Source organism: Podarcis liolepis (genome assembly GCF_965112155.1).
Source record: "Podarcis liolepis genome assembly, chromosome: 12".
NCBI lineage: Eukaryota > Metazoa > Chordata > Lepidosauria > Squamata > Lacertidae > Podarcis > Podarcis liolepis.
The window spans coordinates 20,747,835-20,768,872 of NC_139563.1; the positions used below are offsets into that span (position 1 = coordinate 20,747,835).

Genomic DNA, 21,038 nt, shown 5'->3' on the forward strand with positions numbered 1-21,038 from the left:
ACTGGCAAAGTATTTAGAAGCTGGTTTTTCCAGTTGTCTTGAATGGGAGTGCCCCTCATGTTACAAGGAAAAGTAATGACTTGCCATTATAATGTGTTGCAATAACAAAAGATAGAGTCCATATTTATGTAACTGTGTTGCAAACATTGTCCTAAAATATCAACAAGGATTCAATATATACGGTAATCTTGAAAGGACAGCTTAAGGTCATGCCAGAGTAATAAGATGTTTGAATTCAAGCCGTCTGCATGGTGTTGACTACTTAATAATAACTAAAATAATTAGTATTTACATAGTACTGCTGAGTGTTCAGAGTGATTCACATGCATTGCCTTGTAACCCTTACAACTGTATAATTACGCCTGTGGCATAATTCTGATGTCATGTCAATTCTTAATTCTTTTTTCTTTGCAAAGCTTAACAATGGCTTGGTGTGGCATCGGAACTGGCAAACCACGATTTTTGTCACCCTTGACAGAGTTGAGAATGCCAAGTAAGATAGAAAACAAACACATCTAATTATCTTTTGCTAGCTTTCCTCAAAGTAAGCTTTTCAACCTGCTCTCGCTGTTGGTTCCTTGAATCTGTCTGCTTCTAATGCAAGATCAAGAGACCAACAATCCACCCTGTTGAAAGGCATATATTAGGACACAAAAGTAACCATGACAACAACTGAAATACAAATCTCTACCTGTAGACCTTTCATCTGCTGTGTTTATCCTGTAGCCCCACTTACCTAGTTTCCAAATACATAATGTTCCATATTGAGGACAGCACATATTATGTCTCATGTATTTTGTGTGATCTAGGTATTTTCCTTGGTGGTCCTGATGCTTATTTGATAAATCCCCATCCCATTCTGGATTGCAATGTAAAATGAGTTCAGCAACTTCACATAGTTATCCTTGGGTGTGCAGCAGATTTGGGATGGCCAAGGTATCCTGGATGTCTTGACACTTTTGCTGCTTCCTTCCAGAATTCTTGGGCCTTGAAGGACAAGAATGCTTTACCATGGGCTCATAATAGAAACACGTGTCTTTTGCCTGAGGAAAACTATACTTAGGATATTCCAGAATTTTCTGAAGGGAACAGTTTTTAACCAGTTGCATTGCTAGGTTGCCTTTTACCAACTGTGACTGATTCTACAGCTGCGACCACCCCTGGACTGGGAAAGTCTTGCCACAGTAGTTCATGTGTTGGTTACTTCAAGACTGGATTTCTGAAAGGTGCTCCATGTGGAGCTTCCCTCACACTTGATCCAGAAGCTGCAGTTAGTGCAGAATGCTAGCTAGGATAAGATGTGTGTATTGGGGTTTGCCCCCGTTCTTGATACGGTTAATGCAAACTATGATTAAGTTTGACATCTGAATTGAGTTTCTGATCTAGCTCCTTTCATTTAATTGATTTCTGAAACAGCATGGCTACCTTCTATTTTGGTAATTTAATTCTGTTACTGTTATATATGGGTGCTAGATAAACATACATTGACATTCACAGTATGCATAATAAAATACAATAATTATGAAAATGTAACATGCTAATGAAAAACAGGATTAATAGGTAGAGCTAACAAAAAATCAAGTGATTTTTGTCTTTGCATCGGTATTGTTTTAGCAGTCAAGGCCACATTGCTTGAAACATTTTAATTTGTGGGAGATTTCTTCTGTTATATAGGCTGCACAGTGAATTAACAGTACCATCTGTATTTGACATGTGAAACCTTGTACTGTGGAGTGTTGGATTGGCCTATATTTCAGTTGGCACAGTCAAATGTGATGTGTGTCTTCTGTGTTGTAGCATAGTTCAGCTTATGCTAATTTTCTCTTGAATTTGATAGTAGTTATGATCATGTTCTGTCCTCTCAGTTGCTGTAGTCAAAGAAGTGTAAGTTGAACTGGTGCACAATGAAATAACAGGCAGCTCTGTTTATTCTTAGCTGTAAAATGCCCCTTACTAGAGAGAAAAGGGTTTATACAAGAAACAGCTACATAGTATTCTTTTGCCTTGAATTGTAAAGTTTTGATACTTTGTAAACTCTAGAAGGCTATATCATGAGGTGGAAAATTAATGAAAGCTTCAAGCTTTCTTTCTGCTCAACAGAATTTGGGCAATAAATATGTAGAGTCCTCATCTTACCAAGGCTTGTCATACTAAAATTCCTAAAGTGTGAATGAATGTTTAGCTACCAATTTAAAAGTCAATACTGTACGATAGTATTGCAGAAGCAGAATTAAGCTTTAGCTTTCTACTGGGAGATGCATGTTTTACTAAATGCTTGTTGTTCCTTGTCTGATATTTAGAACAGCATGTAGAGAATATTGTATCTCACTGATATTCTGCTTCAAGTTGGCAGCTGTAGGATGGCAATGAGCATAACCATGATTGGTCTGCTTTATACAGTATGGATATGGGTTAAATGTCTTTTGCAACTTGTATAAGATTTATTTTAATCCTCTCTTAAGTCTCAAACTATTTCTTCCAATTTTTGTTGGAATGAAAATCTATGTTCTGATGCTCTCATTTTAAATAGGCTATTTGTGTTCTTTCATTTGTGTGGATTTTAACAGGCTGGATAACCTGCATGGTGCCTGCATGGATAACTTGTGGGCTACCTGCATGATATTAAGCAGTCGGGAAGATACAACAATTGTTGCTTCAGTTGCTTCTTCAAGCTACTGAAGAAATCTCTAATCTAAAACGAATATTCGGAGTTACAATAGTACTGTAGCCCTGTTGTAAGGAGAATGTGTCATTTGCTTGATACTGGTTGTTACTGATCTTATGCTAATGACTGTATGAATCTTGAGATGAGGATGTTATAGGAACCATTTGTTTGGCTATTAGGGACCGTAATTGGAAGGACCTTGTCAGTATGCTGCACTTGGTAGTCTCTCTCTCCTCCCTGCTTCCCTGGTAAGGACTTCATACTGTGTCTCTAGTCAGAATACTTACCATAGTTTTAGCTTGCTCTATGAAATGTTTTCACTTTCTGCTTGGACTCTTAAAGATAAATTATTTTACTTACTTGAAATCGGGACGCAAAGTTCCCTTTTCTGATGGTATTTCTAATTGCACTGGGAGCAGTGCAATGATAGTAGAAGTATTCTATTTAAATTGATTAAGAGCTATATGGGATTATAATAGTTCCATCCCAATCTGACCTCCATGCTACTCAAGTTGTTTAGTAATTCAACTGTTGACTGAAAAATGCTGGAATGGCTTTTTCCCCCTCTAGAGAATGGAGTGGGTGGTTTGTTTTCTCCACTGTTTTTTCAGCAAGCGTCAACTGATGATAGATCCTTGGCAGCCTAGTTTCTCTCAAATAGCTATCTGCACGTACAGCAAAGGTTTCTGTTGTATGCAAAGAAAAATGGTTGTCCTTCCTGTATTAATATGAGATCCTGCCTATAAAATCTTTCATCTTTCCCACTGCTGCATTTGTTGCCCACCCCAGCAATCCTGATCATGGCTAGATGCACCCTGCCAGGTTACTAGGCTGCCTCCATGGTTGCCACCTCTTGTCTCCTATTCCTTGAAGCAAATTTCCAGATTTCCCCCTTCCCAAAATCAATACTTTACAGGAGAGGGGGGGGGGAGAGTTGGCAACTGACTACTAGATAATTGAAATGCGTTGACAAGGACATTAAAGTTTTGAGAACATGGACATATACTCTTTTTACCCAGCTTTCAACATAAGGAATTTGTTTCTTGCCTCTGTCATTCTAACAAAAGGTCAAAATGGTTGCAGTGGAACAGCAAACTGAATTCTTACAGCATGATTGTAGATGGCATGTTGTACAATGATATTTTACAACTTGTTCAGTTGTAAGTTGACGTTGCTATATATTTATAAAGCATACAAAATTATTTGAGGTTTGTTGGTAGGATTTTAAGATTATCAGCTTTGGTGTTAATGACATTTGAAGGCAAGACCTCCAGATAGCAAAAAGGAATTTAATAATGAAGTTCAGCCAAGTTGTAGTAAACTCTCAGTAACTGGACTAGTGCCAAATAAAAAGCAGAGATTAGAAAGTGAATACGTTAACAGTGCATAGCCTCTTCACTATAACCTTTAAGATGGTCCACCCACAGAGACTTACGGAATCCAAGGGACTTTGGAATGCTCTGCATGATTTCTCAGGAGCCAGAGCTGGCAATCCTCTTAAGGCCTTGCTTTCACTATGGAATGGCAATATGTGTCAGGGAGCTCCAAACTGTGAAACAGGTCTGATGCCCCTTCTTGTGGTAGGATGTTTAAGAGGGTAGTGGCTATCCAGACAATCTGGGAGGAAATAGATTGTCTTACCCTATTCTGGTCTGGGCTCAGACCTGGTTTTGAAACAGAATCAGCCTTTATTACTCTGATGAACGAACATTTTCAGTAGAGGGACGGGGAGTGTAACCCTCTGCTCTTGATCTCTCTGTAACTTTCATTGCTGTTGATCATAGTCTCCTCCTGGAGAGTATTTGTGAGTTGGTTGCACTGTGTGTTTTTTTGAGGGGGGTGGGTTGTGTAGCAGGATACCACAATGCTATTTAATATCTATATAGAAGCTGCTTGGAGCAATCATTAGAAGACTGGGGCATGGTGTCATCAGTATGCTAATAGCACCCATTTCTATTTCTCTGTTATAGCAGAATCAGGAAGCCTTACTGAATATGTCCTGCTCTCCTTGTGTCCTTAGTGCTATTTCTTTGCTCTCCTATCTTTTAAAGCTCCTTTTTAATCAGATCTGTGAGTGCTTTGTGATACTGACACACTGCATATAAACAGTCCAAGTTTTATGTGAAGCAAAGCTGAATCCTGTGACCTGGATAAATTATGCAAACGGGGGAAAATGCATAATTTACTTTGTAAAAATTATATAATGATGCAATATTGCTCAATGTTGGGTTTGCTTATCAAGGTTAGAGGAAAAGTAGGATTGTGGGTACTAAAGCCCCATGCCTAGTCCCTAGAAATCATGTTCAACTGCCCTTTCTGACTATGTATAACACACTCTTAAGCGCTAGAGTTGCATGTATATGCAAAACAGATTCTCAAGAACTGAATTATGTGCCCCAAACCATATTCTGTGTCCCCACATGCAGAAGCTCTTGCCTTGAGTAATTGGGTCAGTTCCCATTGAAATTTATTTCTAGTAGCAATTATTTACATTTCTGAGAAATTCTGAGCATTGACTCTAAGCCTGCTAACAATAAGTCTGCTATAATGCTTCATGTTCCTTCTATATTACCCTGTCCTGAAATAGTTCTGTCGCTAATACTGCAAAACACTCGCTGAACACTAGTAAATGCCTGCATATACTTGTATAATGCCTTGTACTCCCTGATGCTCTTTGTTCCTCAGCAATCATGGCTGAAAGGTAACCATTAAAATATTATTTGTGTTAGTCTGCACACTTAAAAAATACTATTTTGTGTAAGAGTGACTTAGTAATTATTTTGACACTGTTTCATGTTTTGATTTCAAATATAGGAAGTGCATTACTGTTATGATGGGAGGACTGCATAATTGCTTTACTTCCGGTGTACCACAGTGATTAAGAAGTGAGAGCCAGGTAGTTCTTGATTGAGAGAGCATTTTCTCCACAAACTCAGTGATGCCCTTTGACAAGCTGCTATGATCTTAGACTCAGTTCCCCATCTGTAATTTGAGGATAATACGGGGCTTTTAAAAGGTTTAATAGTAATAGTAGCTCCCCCGCCATGTTTAGGTGTTTGGGGAATAGACTACTGGATTATGCATCCCAATTCTATTTTAATCCTTACTCATGATTCATTGTCATGTGTCCTGATATATTATTACCCAGTGTATCTGAAGCAGTGTGAATGCTAAAAGTCTAGCTGTTTTACACCATATTGAAGAGAATGTTGCTCTTGTTGCTCTTGTCTTCGCTTGTTTCCAAGTGGGAAAGGGGTTATGGTGTAGTGCTGCCTAATGTTGTTCATTGAGGCTAGTTTATACCTGATTTATGCTCTGAGTGCCTATGAATCATTTCTGAACGATCCTGTCTTGTCACAGCAAATTGAGGCTACTGTGCAGCTCCAGCATGACAGTGCTACATGCTCTGATTGGAACACTTCCTCTTAAGCAATCACCAGTTGTTACCTGGGATATTTGTTGGATATTTGTGTCCTGTTCAGCTGCGGTGAGAGACTGGTTGTGTGTAAAGGGTGGAGTGCAGGAGAAAGCTACCTGACCCACTCCAGGTGAGAGACAGGGAAGCATTTGCAACAGCTCAGGTAAGAGGTGAGGTGGTTTCTAGCTGGGATGGTTGTACCTCTTTATCACTGTGATTAGAGGTGGATTAAGGAATGCATGTATCTGGGCCAGGGGGGTAGGGATGCCATTCCTGTGATGGTAGATAGGGGGAGGTATGGAGTTGGATGAAGGTATATGGGTGGAGGAATACTAGTTACATCAAAGTCCTTGCCCTTCTGCTGCACCCTCAGTATCTCAGAATCTGGAGATACCAACCAGTCAACTCTCTGGGCTTGTGGCTTTGCTGCTGAATGCCAGGTCTCTCCAGAATAAAACACCTATTATCCATGATTTGATTGTGGATAAGGAGATTGATTTGGCAGGTTGCTTACGACGATACCATCCTGAACACCCTGAGCAGTCTGCATGGAGCTGCCCTTGAAGGTGACTTGGGAACTTCAATGGGTTCAAAATGCATTGGCCAGATTACTGGCCTGGTTGACTTGAGAATTTAAATAGCCCCTGTTCTATTGGCTGCCTGTGTGTTTCAGAACTCACCCTATTTCTGTGACTAATGTGTTTTCAATACTGATTTTAAATTGACAAAGCCCATCCTGGGAGCTGCTGATGAAGGACAGGTAATAAATTTATTATCATTATTACCATCAGCAACATCAACACCACCATTAGCAGCAGCATATGGCACAAAGGTTCAATTGGTTTTTGTGAATTGCACAATTTTATTCCCCTCTATAGAGGACCAGTGGCTCATGATTTGCCCCCTCACTCAAGTCATTTGGTATGCAGAGAGAACATGCAGTCAGCCTGACTTTCACCAGACTGGGAGGCATTAAAGTGAGGGAGGCGTCAGTCTAATGAAGTGGCTGTCTGAAGAGGCTCAACTAGTGCACACATTAATGCCCTTTTGATGTCAGGAAAAAATCTCCTTAAAAACTCTTTCTGTCCTTGAATCTTCTAATTTTTAAAGAGTCTTTTAATATCTTTTATTATTTTAGTATTGTCTCTGCTGCTGCCAGTAGTTGGTTGGTTGGTTTACTCATCAATGTGATTTAAGCATATTATAAAATTTGAGTTGTGATTACCATTGTTTGGTTTTTGTGTCAGTCTGTCAGATTTATGGATTAGTAAGTTTTTTGTGAGAATTTATGTTAATGTTAATTGCAATAATATTATTGTATGTTGAAGTCATTGCTTAACTTGCATTGCTAGAGAACTTAGAAGCTAATAAATGGGCAAATCCTTATCTTCTGCTAGACATCCTGTTTTTAAGTGTCTCACAGTCTTGTGCAGGGTGGAAAAGTATGCCATTGCTGGAATTTGATTCCTTCATATTTTTCTTACACAACGATCTTTTAAATTGACCTCCCTGAGTGCTCTTTATTGGGGTCCTTGTCTCCACAAAGGTATTATCCTTCTTACATATGGACTGGGCACCATGCTCTGACTTGGACACCAAATTTCTTTGTTCATAAGCCATTTAGACTGTTAGAGGCTCTGAGATTGCCACCTTGGAATCTGGAGATTTATCTGTATAAGAGTTTTAGAGGTTCATGCCATTATTGAACAGTTTCCCCCAGTATGGGTTTCATCATTCCCCCACAAATTTGCTTAGTACATTACCTTGAAATCTTGGACACTTCTTTGATACTGGCTTTCATTTGTGTAATCTTCATGACAAGCTGCCTTAAAGTCTATTGCACTATTTGGGGACCAGCTGTTCCAATGTTTTTCATCTTCCCACTGTGCTAGGACTTAAATATTTGGCTGAGGTAACCAGTCAACTTGCTACAGGCACAGTGGATCATGGTGCCAGTCAGATGTCACCTGTGATTTAGAGAAATACAGGCTTTAGAGAAATACAGCTTTATGTGCGAATGTGTTTAGGGAATTATGCTTCTCACAGAGTGTGGGCCCCCTCTTCTGGCCAAAAGAAACTACTGCTAAAATAGACCACTAGGGCATGACATTTACATTTCTCTCTACAGTACTTCAGTTCTTTGATATTTTTAACAGTATGCAATATCCTGTTTTCCATATTCAGTCTAGAGCATGGGGGTGAGCTGATGGCCTAATGAAAACAACTCAAATAAATGCTCATCTAAATTCAATTAGCCTTTGCAGTGTTGTTATCAAGTATCCAGGCTCTGGAGTTTACGAACACTACTGAGCTCATTTTAATGCAGGTTATCAACATGTGTGTATGGGGTATGTGTGTTGTGATATCCTAGTGACTAAACCCTTTAAAGTGGTATATCTACACAGATTATATATTGAATCTCCATTGAGAAACAAGGAATTACACTGCTTATAGCTTATAGCAGAGAGGAAAATTTCTGTGTATAATTATTTGTTTTCTTTATTCAAAAGCAAGATATAATGTATATATAGGGCTGGGAATGTTTGTTGCCAGAAATCCCAGAGATCTGATCCCAATCAGTGTAAGCAATACCAAGATAGAGGGACCCTTGAACTCTTTCAGTAAAAGGTGTTTAGTGCTTTTGTGGTTCAGGAATGTGGGGCTCTCCCCCATTGCTATTGTCTGCTTAGAATATGATGGTGGCAAGAAAAAAAGTCCCATTCATACAAAATCAGTCTAGAAGAAAATGTAAAACTACTGGAATTTCTGCTTCTGGTGACCAGAGTCAAATTTTAAATATTTATTAATAACAGTAGGAGTTACAAGTAAGCCAAATTTAAGCAACAATTTTTTAAAAAGAAAGCTTATATGCTTTATTTTAAGAAAGTCTACTAAATGGGGAGCGGGAGGTTGCATACTTGGATTGCTCCCCTCACCCTCATAGCACTATTTTCTCTTATGAAATGTATACTGTGACTATACAGGATATGCAGGAGCTCCAAGTTAATGTTTGCATTTCCTGGCTTTTTGTTATTTCAGCAAAATGAACAATGCTGTATTGAAACCATTATGGACTTAGAAAAATTATTGTGCTGAATTAGATTTTCCTATTTTAGTAGGAAACTATATTATAAAAATTTTATGCTCTCAAATAGAAAAAGAGCAGAACTAAACACAAATGGAGCTTTTTGCCTTTCCATGAGTGTTTAAGCTCCCAGAACGGAATTGGGTCAGTAGCTCTGTGACCATGCCTTAATACTTTTGGCTCTGAACCTGTAGACGTAAGGAAATATTCTGTTTCTGCATGAACAGGATGCTATTCACCACTTCTCTTGTTGAATTAATTCATGAAAAAGGCTTCGGCTTCAAATGAGCACTCTTGCTAAATTGTTAGACCTAATATAATTTTGCTTTCATATCAATTTAAAAGCATTCAAAGCGCTCTCTGTGAAATATATAGATATAACATTTGAAATGACTAAATCAATTTTCGGTTTCATTCCCTCAAAATAAAAAACCCCTCAGAAAATGTATAAATTTAACAACGTAATTTAACAACGTAAATTTTAAATGTCCTGTGGTGGAATTTAAATACTTGTGTCTCTGGGATTGTGTTAACAGACTCTGTTAATCTCTCTGGTAGTACATAGAGTAAATTGTAAAATATGCATTGTGCCAAACTGTCCTCGCTTAAAACATATTGGAATTTGGAGGGTTCAAGTGAAATAGGGGGTAGTGTGAGTTTTCCAGAAGTTTTTCCAATGAAGCCCTAGACTTGAGGGTGATCTTATTTAGCATGTTTAGCTCACTTGTTTTTAGTAAAACAAAACTAAATACCTTGGCAAGCTTGCCTAATATTTATTTGTAATTGGCACACATTCATTCTTAATGAACTTACAAAACAGAAAAATTTCCACCCCATGTCATTTACTGAAGGGGAAGAAAAGTGTGAAAACAAGCATTTTAGAACTTGATTTCTGTTTTCACCACTTAGTAAAACATTAAGTGTTGCAGTTTTAAGTAGATGTTTGCTTTAGGCTTTTATCTTTGATTTGGGATTTTAGACTTTCTCAAATAGAAGTAAGAATCATGTTTTGTAGCATTGTTAAGGTGAGGTAAATTTTGTGTGTCTGTCTTGGAAGTTGGATCCGCAAAGGTCAAACTTTATCAGTTTTCTGATATGGAAATATAAAAGAATAAATTCCATCCTAATAAATAATTGTGGCAATGGGAAATTCTAATAAATGGCTTCTCAAGCCTTGTTTCCCAGGTGCAGTTCAAGTACAGATTTATACATTTTAGAAGTGGGGAATAGTTTGAATACCATAAGCGGGACTTGTTGATTTTTGCTGCATCAAAATCTAGGCGCCCCGGATGACACATATAATAAGAACCTTTTGGCTCAGTTGAAAGACCCATCTAGTTCAACATACTATTCTCATACTAGATGCCTGTTGGAAGCCCTTAAGCAGGACGTGAGTGCACTAGCATTCTCCTGTTTGTGATCCATAGCAATTGATGTTTCAGGGGCATAGTGTCTGTGGTACTGGAGGTAGTTCACAGCAGTTGACAGGAATAACTGAGAACAATGTATCTTTTCCCTGCTTGTTTGTAACGTATAAATCAGCTGTTGTCTTCAAGCACAGATGTGCTCTGGAGCAGATTTTATATTTAATACCTATTTAAAATTGTAGGAAAAGCTGACAAAAACTGTTCATATTTACAGATGTGTGTAAAATTTCCACATTTCCCAAAGTTGTTCTGTACTTAGAGCAAACTACCGTACTTTTCTGTGTATAAGACTATTTTTTTTACTCCAAAATCATGTTCAAGATTAGGGGTCGTCTTATACATGTGTAGCGCATTGTGGGGACATGGGATTGGTTGCTGCCGCGAGTTGGAGATTGTTATTGGTGGCTGTGGCAAGGGCTGGTGTTGATTGGCTGTTGCTGCGGCAATTGGACGGGCGATGTGCACTTTTTTTCCAGCGATGGGACAGAGGATAGGTTGCTTTGGCGATGAATGCGAGCAGCATTGTCGGCCTGGCGGGTGAGCGATTTATTGCATTCCCCCCTAAGAAAAGCTCAACAACTCTGCCCCCCCCCCATAGCTCAACAGTTCTGGGCAGTCCTCCCCCCAAAAAACTCAACAACTTTGGGGAATCTCCCCCCTTTCTTAATTTTGAGTCCCCCAAAATAGGGGGCACGTTATACACGGAAAAGTGTGGTAATCCTGAAATGTCCTATAACATACTAGAGTTACAAAATACAGCAGGGGAAAACAAGACGAGTCGCTTTCAAACATGCCCTAAAAAGTCTTTTGTGATTGACAAGAAAAGACTTGCTGTTGTGTAGGAAAGCAGTATAAACTTCTCAAAGAGATGTAATTTTGCCCCAGTAATTCAGTGCTGTGATTACTTTTGTGGTCTTGTATGTGTGTTATGTGCTGTGTGAAACAGCTTGCATGACTGAAGTAAACAAATATCCTGTTCATATTCTAAAATTTCACTAATGTTCCCAAAATGATAGTAGCATAGTTGATAGAAGGCCTGAGCATTAGGTTCTGAAGTCAAATTTCAGCTTATCTGTGATTAGTCTCTCATTGGTGATATGGGGATAATGTTGACATACATATTGCTAGAGCTGTTGCAAGGATTTCTGAGAAGACATATGAAATACCTGTGTGAAAAATATGTAGGAAGTGTGCTATATACATTCTAATTTAGAAGCTCAAATGTTGTAGCAAGAGCAGCTGTTGTTTATTGTAGAGGAATAATTGTACTTGGTATATTATAGATTGGCTTCTTTAAGGTACATTGTCACTTTCTGATGTTGCCTTTTCTTAAGCTACCAAACATGTGTTTTATTTTTTGAAGAAGGGAATATCTTACTGTGTCATTAGATATTGTGAATCAAAGCCACTGCACCATTCCACATAACCACTAGATGTCACAAGTATTACAGGAGCCTGAGAGGTTACTAAGGGCCTGGTGGAAATTCAACATGTCACTGAACTTCACATATTTCACTGTTTCCACATGGTAGTTGCCAGAAGAATCTGATACAGTGTGATATAGAAGCAAGGTACAACTGGAATAATGAAATTTCAAAAAATGAGCCTTTTTAAAGGGCTGGTTCTAACAGTCCTATTGGGCATTGTAAATGCCTCAGGTGCACTTGATACTCCTTTTACGTTCCTGGCTTTTGCTTGTGTTTTTATGGAAAGATGGATTGAACTTCAATTTAAGAATATTCGGTAATCCCTCTCAGGACATACTATAACAGCTGGTATTTCTGTGTTGCAGCAAATCGATTCCATGCAGCAGACAGCAGTACTTATAGCTGGATTCTGACACAAAATTACAAAGCATTTTGAAACAAATTTAGCCAAAGCAAACATCACTGAAAAAATGTAACTTAATTTACAAGTTTTGGAGAAAAGAATCTTGTTTCATTCCAACAAAATATTAAGCTTTAAACTGGTAAAGATTTCACCAGGTCATTTATTTTCACTAATATATACATAGAGATTCTGAGGGGAATAACTTCATACCACACAACCCTTTAGAATAAGGGTTTTTGAAAGTTAATATCAAGGAATTTAACCACAATAAAGAAAAAATGAGGAATGGCATCCTCACTTGTTAATATTAAGTGTTTTATATATTTATTAAGGCTTTGGTCTTTAAACTTAAGTATCTGCAATCACAATTAGTATTTTGCAACCTAGGTGTTTATTAATATAGATAATGCACTTTTGCTGTGGAATAAAAGGTTCAATGAATATACCTAAAAAACTAGTGGATGAACAAATAAAGAATATTTTTAAAAGACGTGGTTGGCTTCAATAACTAGTTTGATTCTGCGATAGCTTTGTGACTCTCTAGGCCCAGATCTTAAAATTTTATTTTCCAGCTTTGACTTGTGCATGTTACACTTGCACCAAGACAAACTGAATTGATGCTTTTCAAAACTTGCACAGTGTGTCCTTGGCCTGGCATCAAGTGCCTTAAAAAAAAAAATTAAAAATCTGTGTGTAGATATTCTGCCTTCTTCTGTTTTAAGACTGTGTAAATAGAGTTGTGCCAGAACACAATAACCGCAATGCAGTGCAGAGTTATATAGGCCCATAGATTTATCCCCAAACGGCCCATTTATCTATTGAATATTAATAATCAAACTCTCTGCAAAAATATCCTATGAAACATTTGAACTTCTATCTTGGATATAACCCAGTTTTCTGTCTAACAATTTTGTAGGCTGTCAAACAAGCCTGTTAAAGAGCTGACGTTAATTATGTGAAAACAAACAAATAAATGGTGCTTTAGAATGAGCTTGAAATGAAGTTATTTCTTGCCAGCAGTAAATGATGGGTTTTAATTATAGTTCTTTGATTACTTTTCAGTAATCTTTTAGCATGTGATCATTTGTATATTAAAACATGTTTGCCTCTAGTTCCATTAATAGGAATGACAAAAATGACCTGATTAAAAACTTAAAATAAATGTTGCAGTTATCTTAAGCTATTATAGTAGACACAAAAATACATTTGAATATATCCATGGAAAAAGCTAAAGTCACTCTACGTTTATTACATTTTTTACAAGTTAAAATTAACTCTCTTTCCTTCATCCTCTCCACTTGAGGACACTACTTGTTATGCCAGTCTTAATGCAGGGGTGTGATAATAATTGTGGCTTAATATTCAACATGATAATTCTACAGAGAAGTGATCATTCAGCATCTGGTAGAAGCACACAATAATCCTAATAACAAAAATTTTATTAAGTTAAAATTTTACAATTTCATATCTGCATTTCTGGAGTGAGTATACATTGGAATGGTTGAGATCCATACCATAGGGATGACTGTTAGGATGGTTATAGATATTTGTATTAGTGGAAAGTACTCAAATTGTAACAGAAACAAAACAAAAACAACCACACCAAAACATTTCTAATTGGCAAATGCTCAGTCTCCAGGTTTCTTTTGGAAATGGGTTTTTAGACATATTTTGCTTTAATAGACTATATTGGAAGTTGTTTTTGAAATGCTGTGGAATTCGAAAAGCAGTTTTGTATGCAGGGGGTGAGGATGTCAGTTGCTCATAGTAAAATAAATAAATAAATAATCTGCCAGGTTAGCACAAGTCCCTTACACCAGCCCAAGCAACTGTTTGGTTTGTGGCTGTCACTTACACATAGTTTAGATTAAAGGAAACCCCATCTGGATAGTACATATTATTTTTAAGATCCTAAAATAACGTAGTATGAAGAAATAGTTTTTAAGTTGCTAAAGTAGGTTAGATATACATTGGCAAATTACAGCAACTTATAATTCTAATAATTATTTGTTATGTTTCTGTTCTTTCCAGGATTGCTATGAAATTGCCTCAATCTCGTAGAAAACTCAGCTGCATGTAATTGAACTGAAACTTTCTACCTCCTGGCTCCAGCGCTGTTCTAGTGTGTGTCCTTGTTGCAGCTCACAGACTAAACCATGCCAGCTTTATCAACTGGATCTGGAGGTGACACAGGTAGATAAGTCCTGGGGTTGCTAATTTTCTGCAGTTTGTTAGATTTTACATTATGTGTAGATAGGGATATATTGTCCTGCTCCATCTACAACGGCACATAAAAAATTGTGTGTGACTTGTACAGGCATCCCACCACTTGCATGTTTGTGCACATATGCATAGTGCTTTCCCACACATCCTGCTTCCTGCTGGCCCCAGAGATTCAGTTCTACTTGTGGATATTTTTGGATACAGTATTTTTGGTATGGATTAAAGAGAGAGCAGCAGAGAGGGTGTTTAAGGGATGTTTAGAGGGTGCTCCCCACTTTATGCATTTTTTCTTATGCATGCAGGGGCCCGTAATAAGTGGGGAGTTGCCTCTACTATAATATAGTAGGGAATGTACATTCAAATAAACATGTTGAAGACAAATGCATGCTAGTGGACAACATCCATACTTGGATGCTATTTTAGATGCATATCCAAGCCACGCCTGTAATTCCCAATCCAAGAAGTTATATGCACAGGCAGAAGCAAACTCCAACCTGTGGATCTCTTTTCTGGGGTTTGTATATGCTTTTAGGGGACTAACATAAGCTTTGTCGCAAATTAAAGAACTATGACTTGTATAACTATAGTAAAGGGAAATTGATGTGTAATAGTTTCAGATATCAATAATTGCAGCAGGTTTTATAATCAGGTTTTATTGTAGTTTCTTTAACAACTGCATTCTACCTCCTTCACAAGGATATCAAGAATGTGTTTCAGTTATGACATATGCTGAAATTTCTCTATAAGGTAGCAAACGAATGTACATATCCTTAGTTTTGATTCTGGTAGCACAGTACAATTTCTCTGTTGTTTAATTTTAGAAAAGCAAACTTTTAGACAAAACCTGAAGAATTTGCTTGATTCCTTGCTGTTTTACCACTCTGTGGCAATTGAAACTGGAATCTTTGCTTTACCTTCCTGCAAATGCTGTTAGTAATTCAAAGTGTGGAGACTCCTAAAATGATAAGGACCTTCCTAAGGTTCTCTGAAGTGAGTGTTATAAATTGGATTTGTGCCTAACATTCGTAGACTGACTTCTTGAGAGCAGCTCATGGCAAAAAAGAAAGAAATACTTCTCTTGCACAGCTGACCAATAGAACAGAACTCCAGTTGCTACTCTTTTGAGGTAACATGATACTAGGCAAGAAGAGCCTTGTTAATTTGAATGAAGAAGGGTTGGCTATTCTTGAACTCCCTCACAACGTTACTGTAATATTGCCAAGCTGCTGTTGGCATACAAATCTTGACCGTGTGCAAAAAACCATGATTTAAAAAACTATGAACAGTAATGTACTCATTTTAAAAATATCATTATTGTTCATTTCTAAAGTAATGACAGTTTTCATGTTTGTATTGTTCTGTGTATTGTTCTGTGGGTAGTATTGTTAAAAATTGATTATACAATCTTTACCATTGCATGTAGTAATCAGTTTTTTAATTTACTTGGTTACTAATTGTCCATTATGTGCATAAACATATGTGATATTTTTACATATATACAACCACTAAAATGGCTAAGTGAGTGAACCTTTTTCAGGTACTTGATACTGATCTTTAATTGCATTGTACAGTAGCAAAAGTACAGTGTGGAGCCAGTGTGGTGTAGTGGTTAAGAGCGGTAGTCTCGTAATCTGGTGAACTGGGTTCGCATCTCCGCTCTTCTACATGCAGCTGCTGGGTGACCTTGGGCTAGTCACACTTCTCTGAAGTCTCTCAGCCCCACTCACCTCACAGAGTGTTTGTTGTGGGGGAAGAGAAAGGAGAATGTTAGCAGCTTTGAGACTCCTTAGAGTAGTGATAAAGCGGGATATCAAATCCAAACTCTTCTTCTTCTTCTTCAACAAACGTCAGGATGCAGGTATCTTTGTTACTGAGTATTTAGTTCCGTATAACAAAATGTTATCTGATCCTTTTACAGAACTGTGAAATAATTTTTTGCTGTGAAAAATGTAAGCCTGTTGGAAATATCAATGAACAGTAATGATTATTCTACTTTTGTCAAAGTGGAAAAATTAAAGACTGGTGTGTTCTATTTTATTAATACAGTAAAATTTTACAGTGTTGTTCTGGGCTTAGGTGTATGTTCTTTAGTGTTTATTACCCCTTAGTTACAATAAAATATTGAAGTTGTAGCTTGGCATTATGGTTCAGAATTCTGATGTAGTAAATTACTTAACAAATGAAAGTAAATGGACATCCATTTGTCCTAATATTGATTTTAAAAATATCTCTGACAAGATTAGTTCTTTCTTGTAATATGTAAGAGTGATGGAACGCAGTGACCATATTTTTTTATCATTTAGTCCTACTTTATAGCTTCCACAGACTTGTTCTAATAATGAAGCTATGAAGGATATGACAAGAATGGTGATATTAAATTTCTCTAGACTAACAGTAAATTTTTCCACTCTGATGTCAAGAATGTTGAGCATCTGGACTCTTGAGAGTGAGTAGTTTACCACGTGAGCACTTTCCCCAATTTCTTAGCCATTTATTCTTCTCCTAGGAACTAACTGTCTTATGTAGAAAATAATAGTAACGGAAACTGCTCTCTAGAATTGGAAAAAGTTGTGTGCTGTTCATTTTCCATTATTTGTAAAAATTATTTTATTACATTTTTCAGGTCTTTTAAAAATAAAATCACTGTTATGACAATGTATCCATGTATTCAATAAGATTAATAAAGTTTAGGAAAGCAGTACCACGGATGTACTGTAGACACTGTTTACAAGTCCGTGCTACAATAATTGTTACTAGATTTTTATCCTCAGGGGCCTCCTTTAAGGCAGTTTACCTTGTGAAACTACTTCCATGAACAACCTATAGTTTTGGAATCATTCATTCCATCCACCTCTCAGAAGTCTTCCAAAGACTTTTGGATCAGGCATTGTTAGGAATGTTGGATTGATCTAAATATCAGTCCCAGATAAAGTAGGCTTTCATTCATGGAAAAACTATGTAATAGGTTTTGAACTTGTAATTCTGTTAACTGAGTTTCATGAACAAAGTGCTGTATAAATTGAAACCTGGATTAAAAATGCATACCACGACCCTGCTCTTCAATCAGATGGCCAGGTGTTTCAAATAAGCAGTCACTATATATAAACATATATACATAATAAACTTTGAACAAGTAAGATGAAACTTCGCCTGTGTATAATTCAACTACAAGTGTAATAGCTGGGAAATCCTCTTCCATACCCCATTTCCAACTAGTGTTTTCAAAGATTTTCCTCAGGCCTGGAGACAAGGGAGATGCAGCTAAACTTAAGTGCAAGTGAAGATGGGTGTAATAATATTATTATTTCTTTCTTAATCTTCACTATTTTTAAAGCTCAGGTGTTAAAGGCCAGGGTAAACAGCTGCATCTTCAGCATGTGATGGAAATCACATAATGAAGGTGCTAGATGCACCTCTGTGGGAGGGAATTCCACAATTTATAGGCTGCCACAGAGATTGCCCTCTCCTGGACAACCCCCTTGAACTTTGGAGGGCAGTAAACCACCAAGAAGGCCTCCTCTACTTCTCTTAACACTTGGTGATCGCCTTTCCAATATTTGGTGCCTGAACAAAGCACTTAGTTTTCCTCATGTATTAGAAATTGGAAGTTCAGTTTGAAGACCAAGATGAAGTTAGTATATGTGAAAGTTTTATCATTTTGAATCTAAAATAGTACTAGTCTAGTATGAACCGATATTTCAGAATGATGGCCAGTTATATAGGTTGTAAAATGTTCAAGGGCTTCATTTTTACACGTGCGTGTTCACGCACACACACACACACACACACACACACACAAAATGTTCAATAAGTTCCTTAGTAGCAATGAATGGATGCCGAATGAAAATGCAATATTAAGCAGAATTGGCAGTTTCAAAGTTTTTAGCTTTGTTTACTAAATACAGTGGTACCTCGGGTTACATACACTTCAGGTTACATACGCTCCAGGTTACAGACTTCGCTAACCCAGAAATATTACCTTGGGTTAAGAACTTTGCTTCAGGATGAGAACAGAAATCATGCAGCAACGGCACAGCGGCAGCAGGAGGCCCCATTAGCTAAAGTGGTGCTTCAGGTTAAGAACAGTTTCAGGTTAAGAACAGACCTCCAGAACGAATTAAGTACTTAACCTGAGGTACCACTGTACAGGTAACATGGGGGTGGGGGAGGTAAAATCAGTGAAAATCACATTCCTGTCCTCACATTAACAAAGGCATTCAATAGATCAACATTTCTTCAGAGAACTGTGTAATTCCTTTTTGAGAACATCTCTAATAACAAACAAGCTTCCCTGATCATTTTGTGCAATGTTCAGCTGCAGCATGGTGTTTGGGTGTCTTCTAGAATGCATTTTTCAGTCATGTAGGGCAGCAATGATGTCCAACAGGCCTAGCATAGGCACTTTCTGAGTTAACTATGTACATAACACGCCCCAATATTTTCAAAACACAGTAGTTCCAGAGGAGATAAGGCAATGGGTAAAACATGCCTGAAAGTTCAAAAACTGCTCCTGTAGCTATTTCAGTCTGCTTTTGAGCTGTAGCAGTCCACATGGTGGGGCGATGCCAGTGCTGCTGTAGCTTATATGAATGGAGCTGCAGAGATTATGCAGACACACTAGCAAGAGTGCTGTGTGAACTCCTCTGATGTATCTGTGCAGCCCTTACCTTCTATAGTTCTAACCTGTTAAGTTAAGCTGCAGCAACAATGGTTTGGGGAAAGCCACTCTAGGCTTCACCACACCAGCTGCTGCTTTTTGAGCAAGGACAGTGCATGTGCAAAGCTGTTGAAAACTTGCCACCATCTTGCCTTAAGTGACCACCAAAAATCTCTTTACTTTTTCTCTTAACTCTACTAATCTTTTGTGATGAAGGCTCTGGGTCATATTAAGTATAAAAACAAATCAGTGAGAAATGGAAATGGGACTATCCAACAATATTGTTTTAAATAAATGGTTATAATTTTCTACTTACTGTGGAATCCCAAATTGTTGGTTTTTAGAAGTGTTGGGCTAATTTTTCATTCACTTTCTATTCCTGTTTCAGCAGCATAATTTCTCTCTTACAGTCCCTTTTTGATAAAGTGTTTAGTATTTACATTAAATCTCTTCTTTAAAAATGGGGTGGAAAGACTATGTACCATATTCATGTTGATAAATGTTCAGTTAGCCTCTACTGTATATAAATCTTATAAACTAGGTGCTTTGCTTCTGTTAATCCAACTACTGAACCAAGCCTTTAACTTGTGATCTCTCTGTGTGAGTACAGCCCCTGATTCAAGGTGTTGTTTTGTGTAAGTTCAGTGCTTTTTATACTAGGAAAAAATTGTAGTGATTTTAGTGTTACCCTGTTTTTATGTTTAAGAAATACTATAAATGAGAGTAGGTATAAAATAAAGCAAGATTTGAAATATGAACATTGCCTCCCAAAAGCCCATAGAAAATGATGTCTGGAAAGAATGTTTTTTTCCAGCATACTTTAAGTAATGCCAGGAAAGAGGGGAAAACATTAAATCAGTCCCCCAAGGTGCTGTATTTAATTTTAGAAGAGGCATCCGATGCCTCCAAAGATCATGCAGTAGCAGTGACTTAAAATATGAGAACGAAGGATATAATCATCACATTGATAGATTACTAAGTAGCTTTACAGAATATGCTTGAATGGAAATTATTTTGGAAAGCTGTTCTTGTGATGCAACAGCCCTTGGTCTGATCATAAACATTTTTACTCAGAAAAGTTCAGTGAAGCTTACTTCCTAGGAAGTCTAGTCAGGATTGCAGCAATAGAATAAAAATCATAGTAGTGTCATACAATGGTGGGTTAGCCAGGAGGTTATAAGTGTTTGCAAAGACTATGGCATGGAGAGACTTGTGTCGTCTTAAACCCCCCCCCCCAAAAAAAAATCCCACTGGAAAAACTAAACATATGCTATGGATTGATACCTGATCATGCTAGGTTACCTCCTCTGGGAAGGCTGCTGCAAGTCATGTTGCTATGTTTCTTGGACAGCAGCATGATGGATGGTTTTATGCTGTATGCTACTGTGAAAACACTGTGCTACTGTCTGCCCCTGGGAAATTGCTCTGAGATGTGCCACAAATAACTGGGAGCAGCCATTGCTTTAATCCCCGTGGAGAAGCCTGGATAAATCCTATGCATGCACTCTCTCTTTAACAAAATATAACTTAATCGTACAAGGATTTTCTCAAAGAATTGACTGCTGAATAGCTAGCAATGAAGTATTCATTTTCTGTGCATCTATTACACCCAAGATCTTTTTTTTTTTTAAAAAAAGCAATGTATTGGTGAGAAGTATTTAGAGAAACCACAAACTCTTTTTAATGGACCACCCTATCCATTTTCTGTTCTTATAAGGATGTTTTTCCTATTC

The 21,038-nt window shown here is 37.5% G+C and overlaps 1 protein-coding gene across 17 annotated transcripts in view; it reads left to right on the forward strand.

Annotated features, from left to right (window-relative positions):
- MPP7 (MAGUK p55 scaffold protein 7) overlaps positions 1 to 21,038 on the forward strand; it is an 81,206-nt gene that overhangs the window by 14,544 nt on the left and 45,624 nt on the right. For all 17 annotated transcript variants that reach the window (XM_083467493.1, XM_083467487.1, XM_083467491.1 and 14 more), the window contains exon 2: positions 14,457 to 14,618. In XM_083467493.1, coding sequence (XP_083323619.1) covers positions 14,582 to 14,618 — 37 coding nt within the window. In that variant the 5' untranslated portion in view covers positions 14,457 to 14,581. The remainder of the gene's footprint in view (positions 1 to 14,456; positions 14,619 to 21,038) is intronic.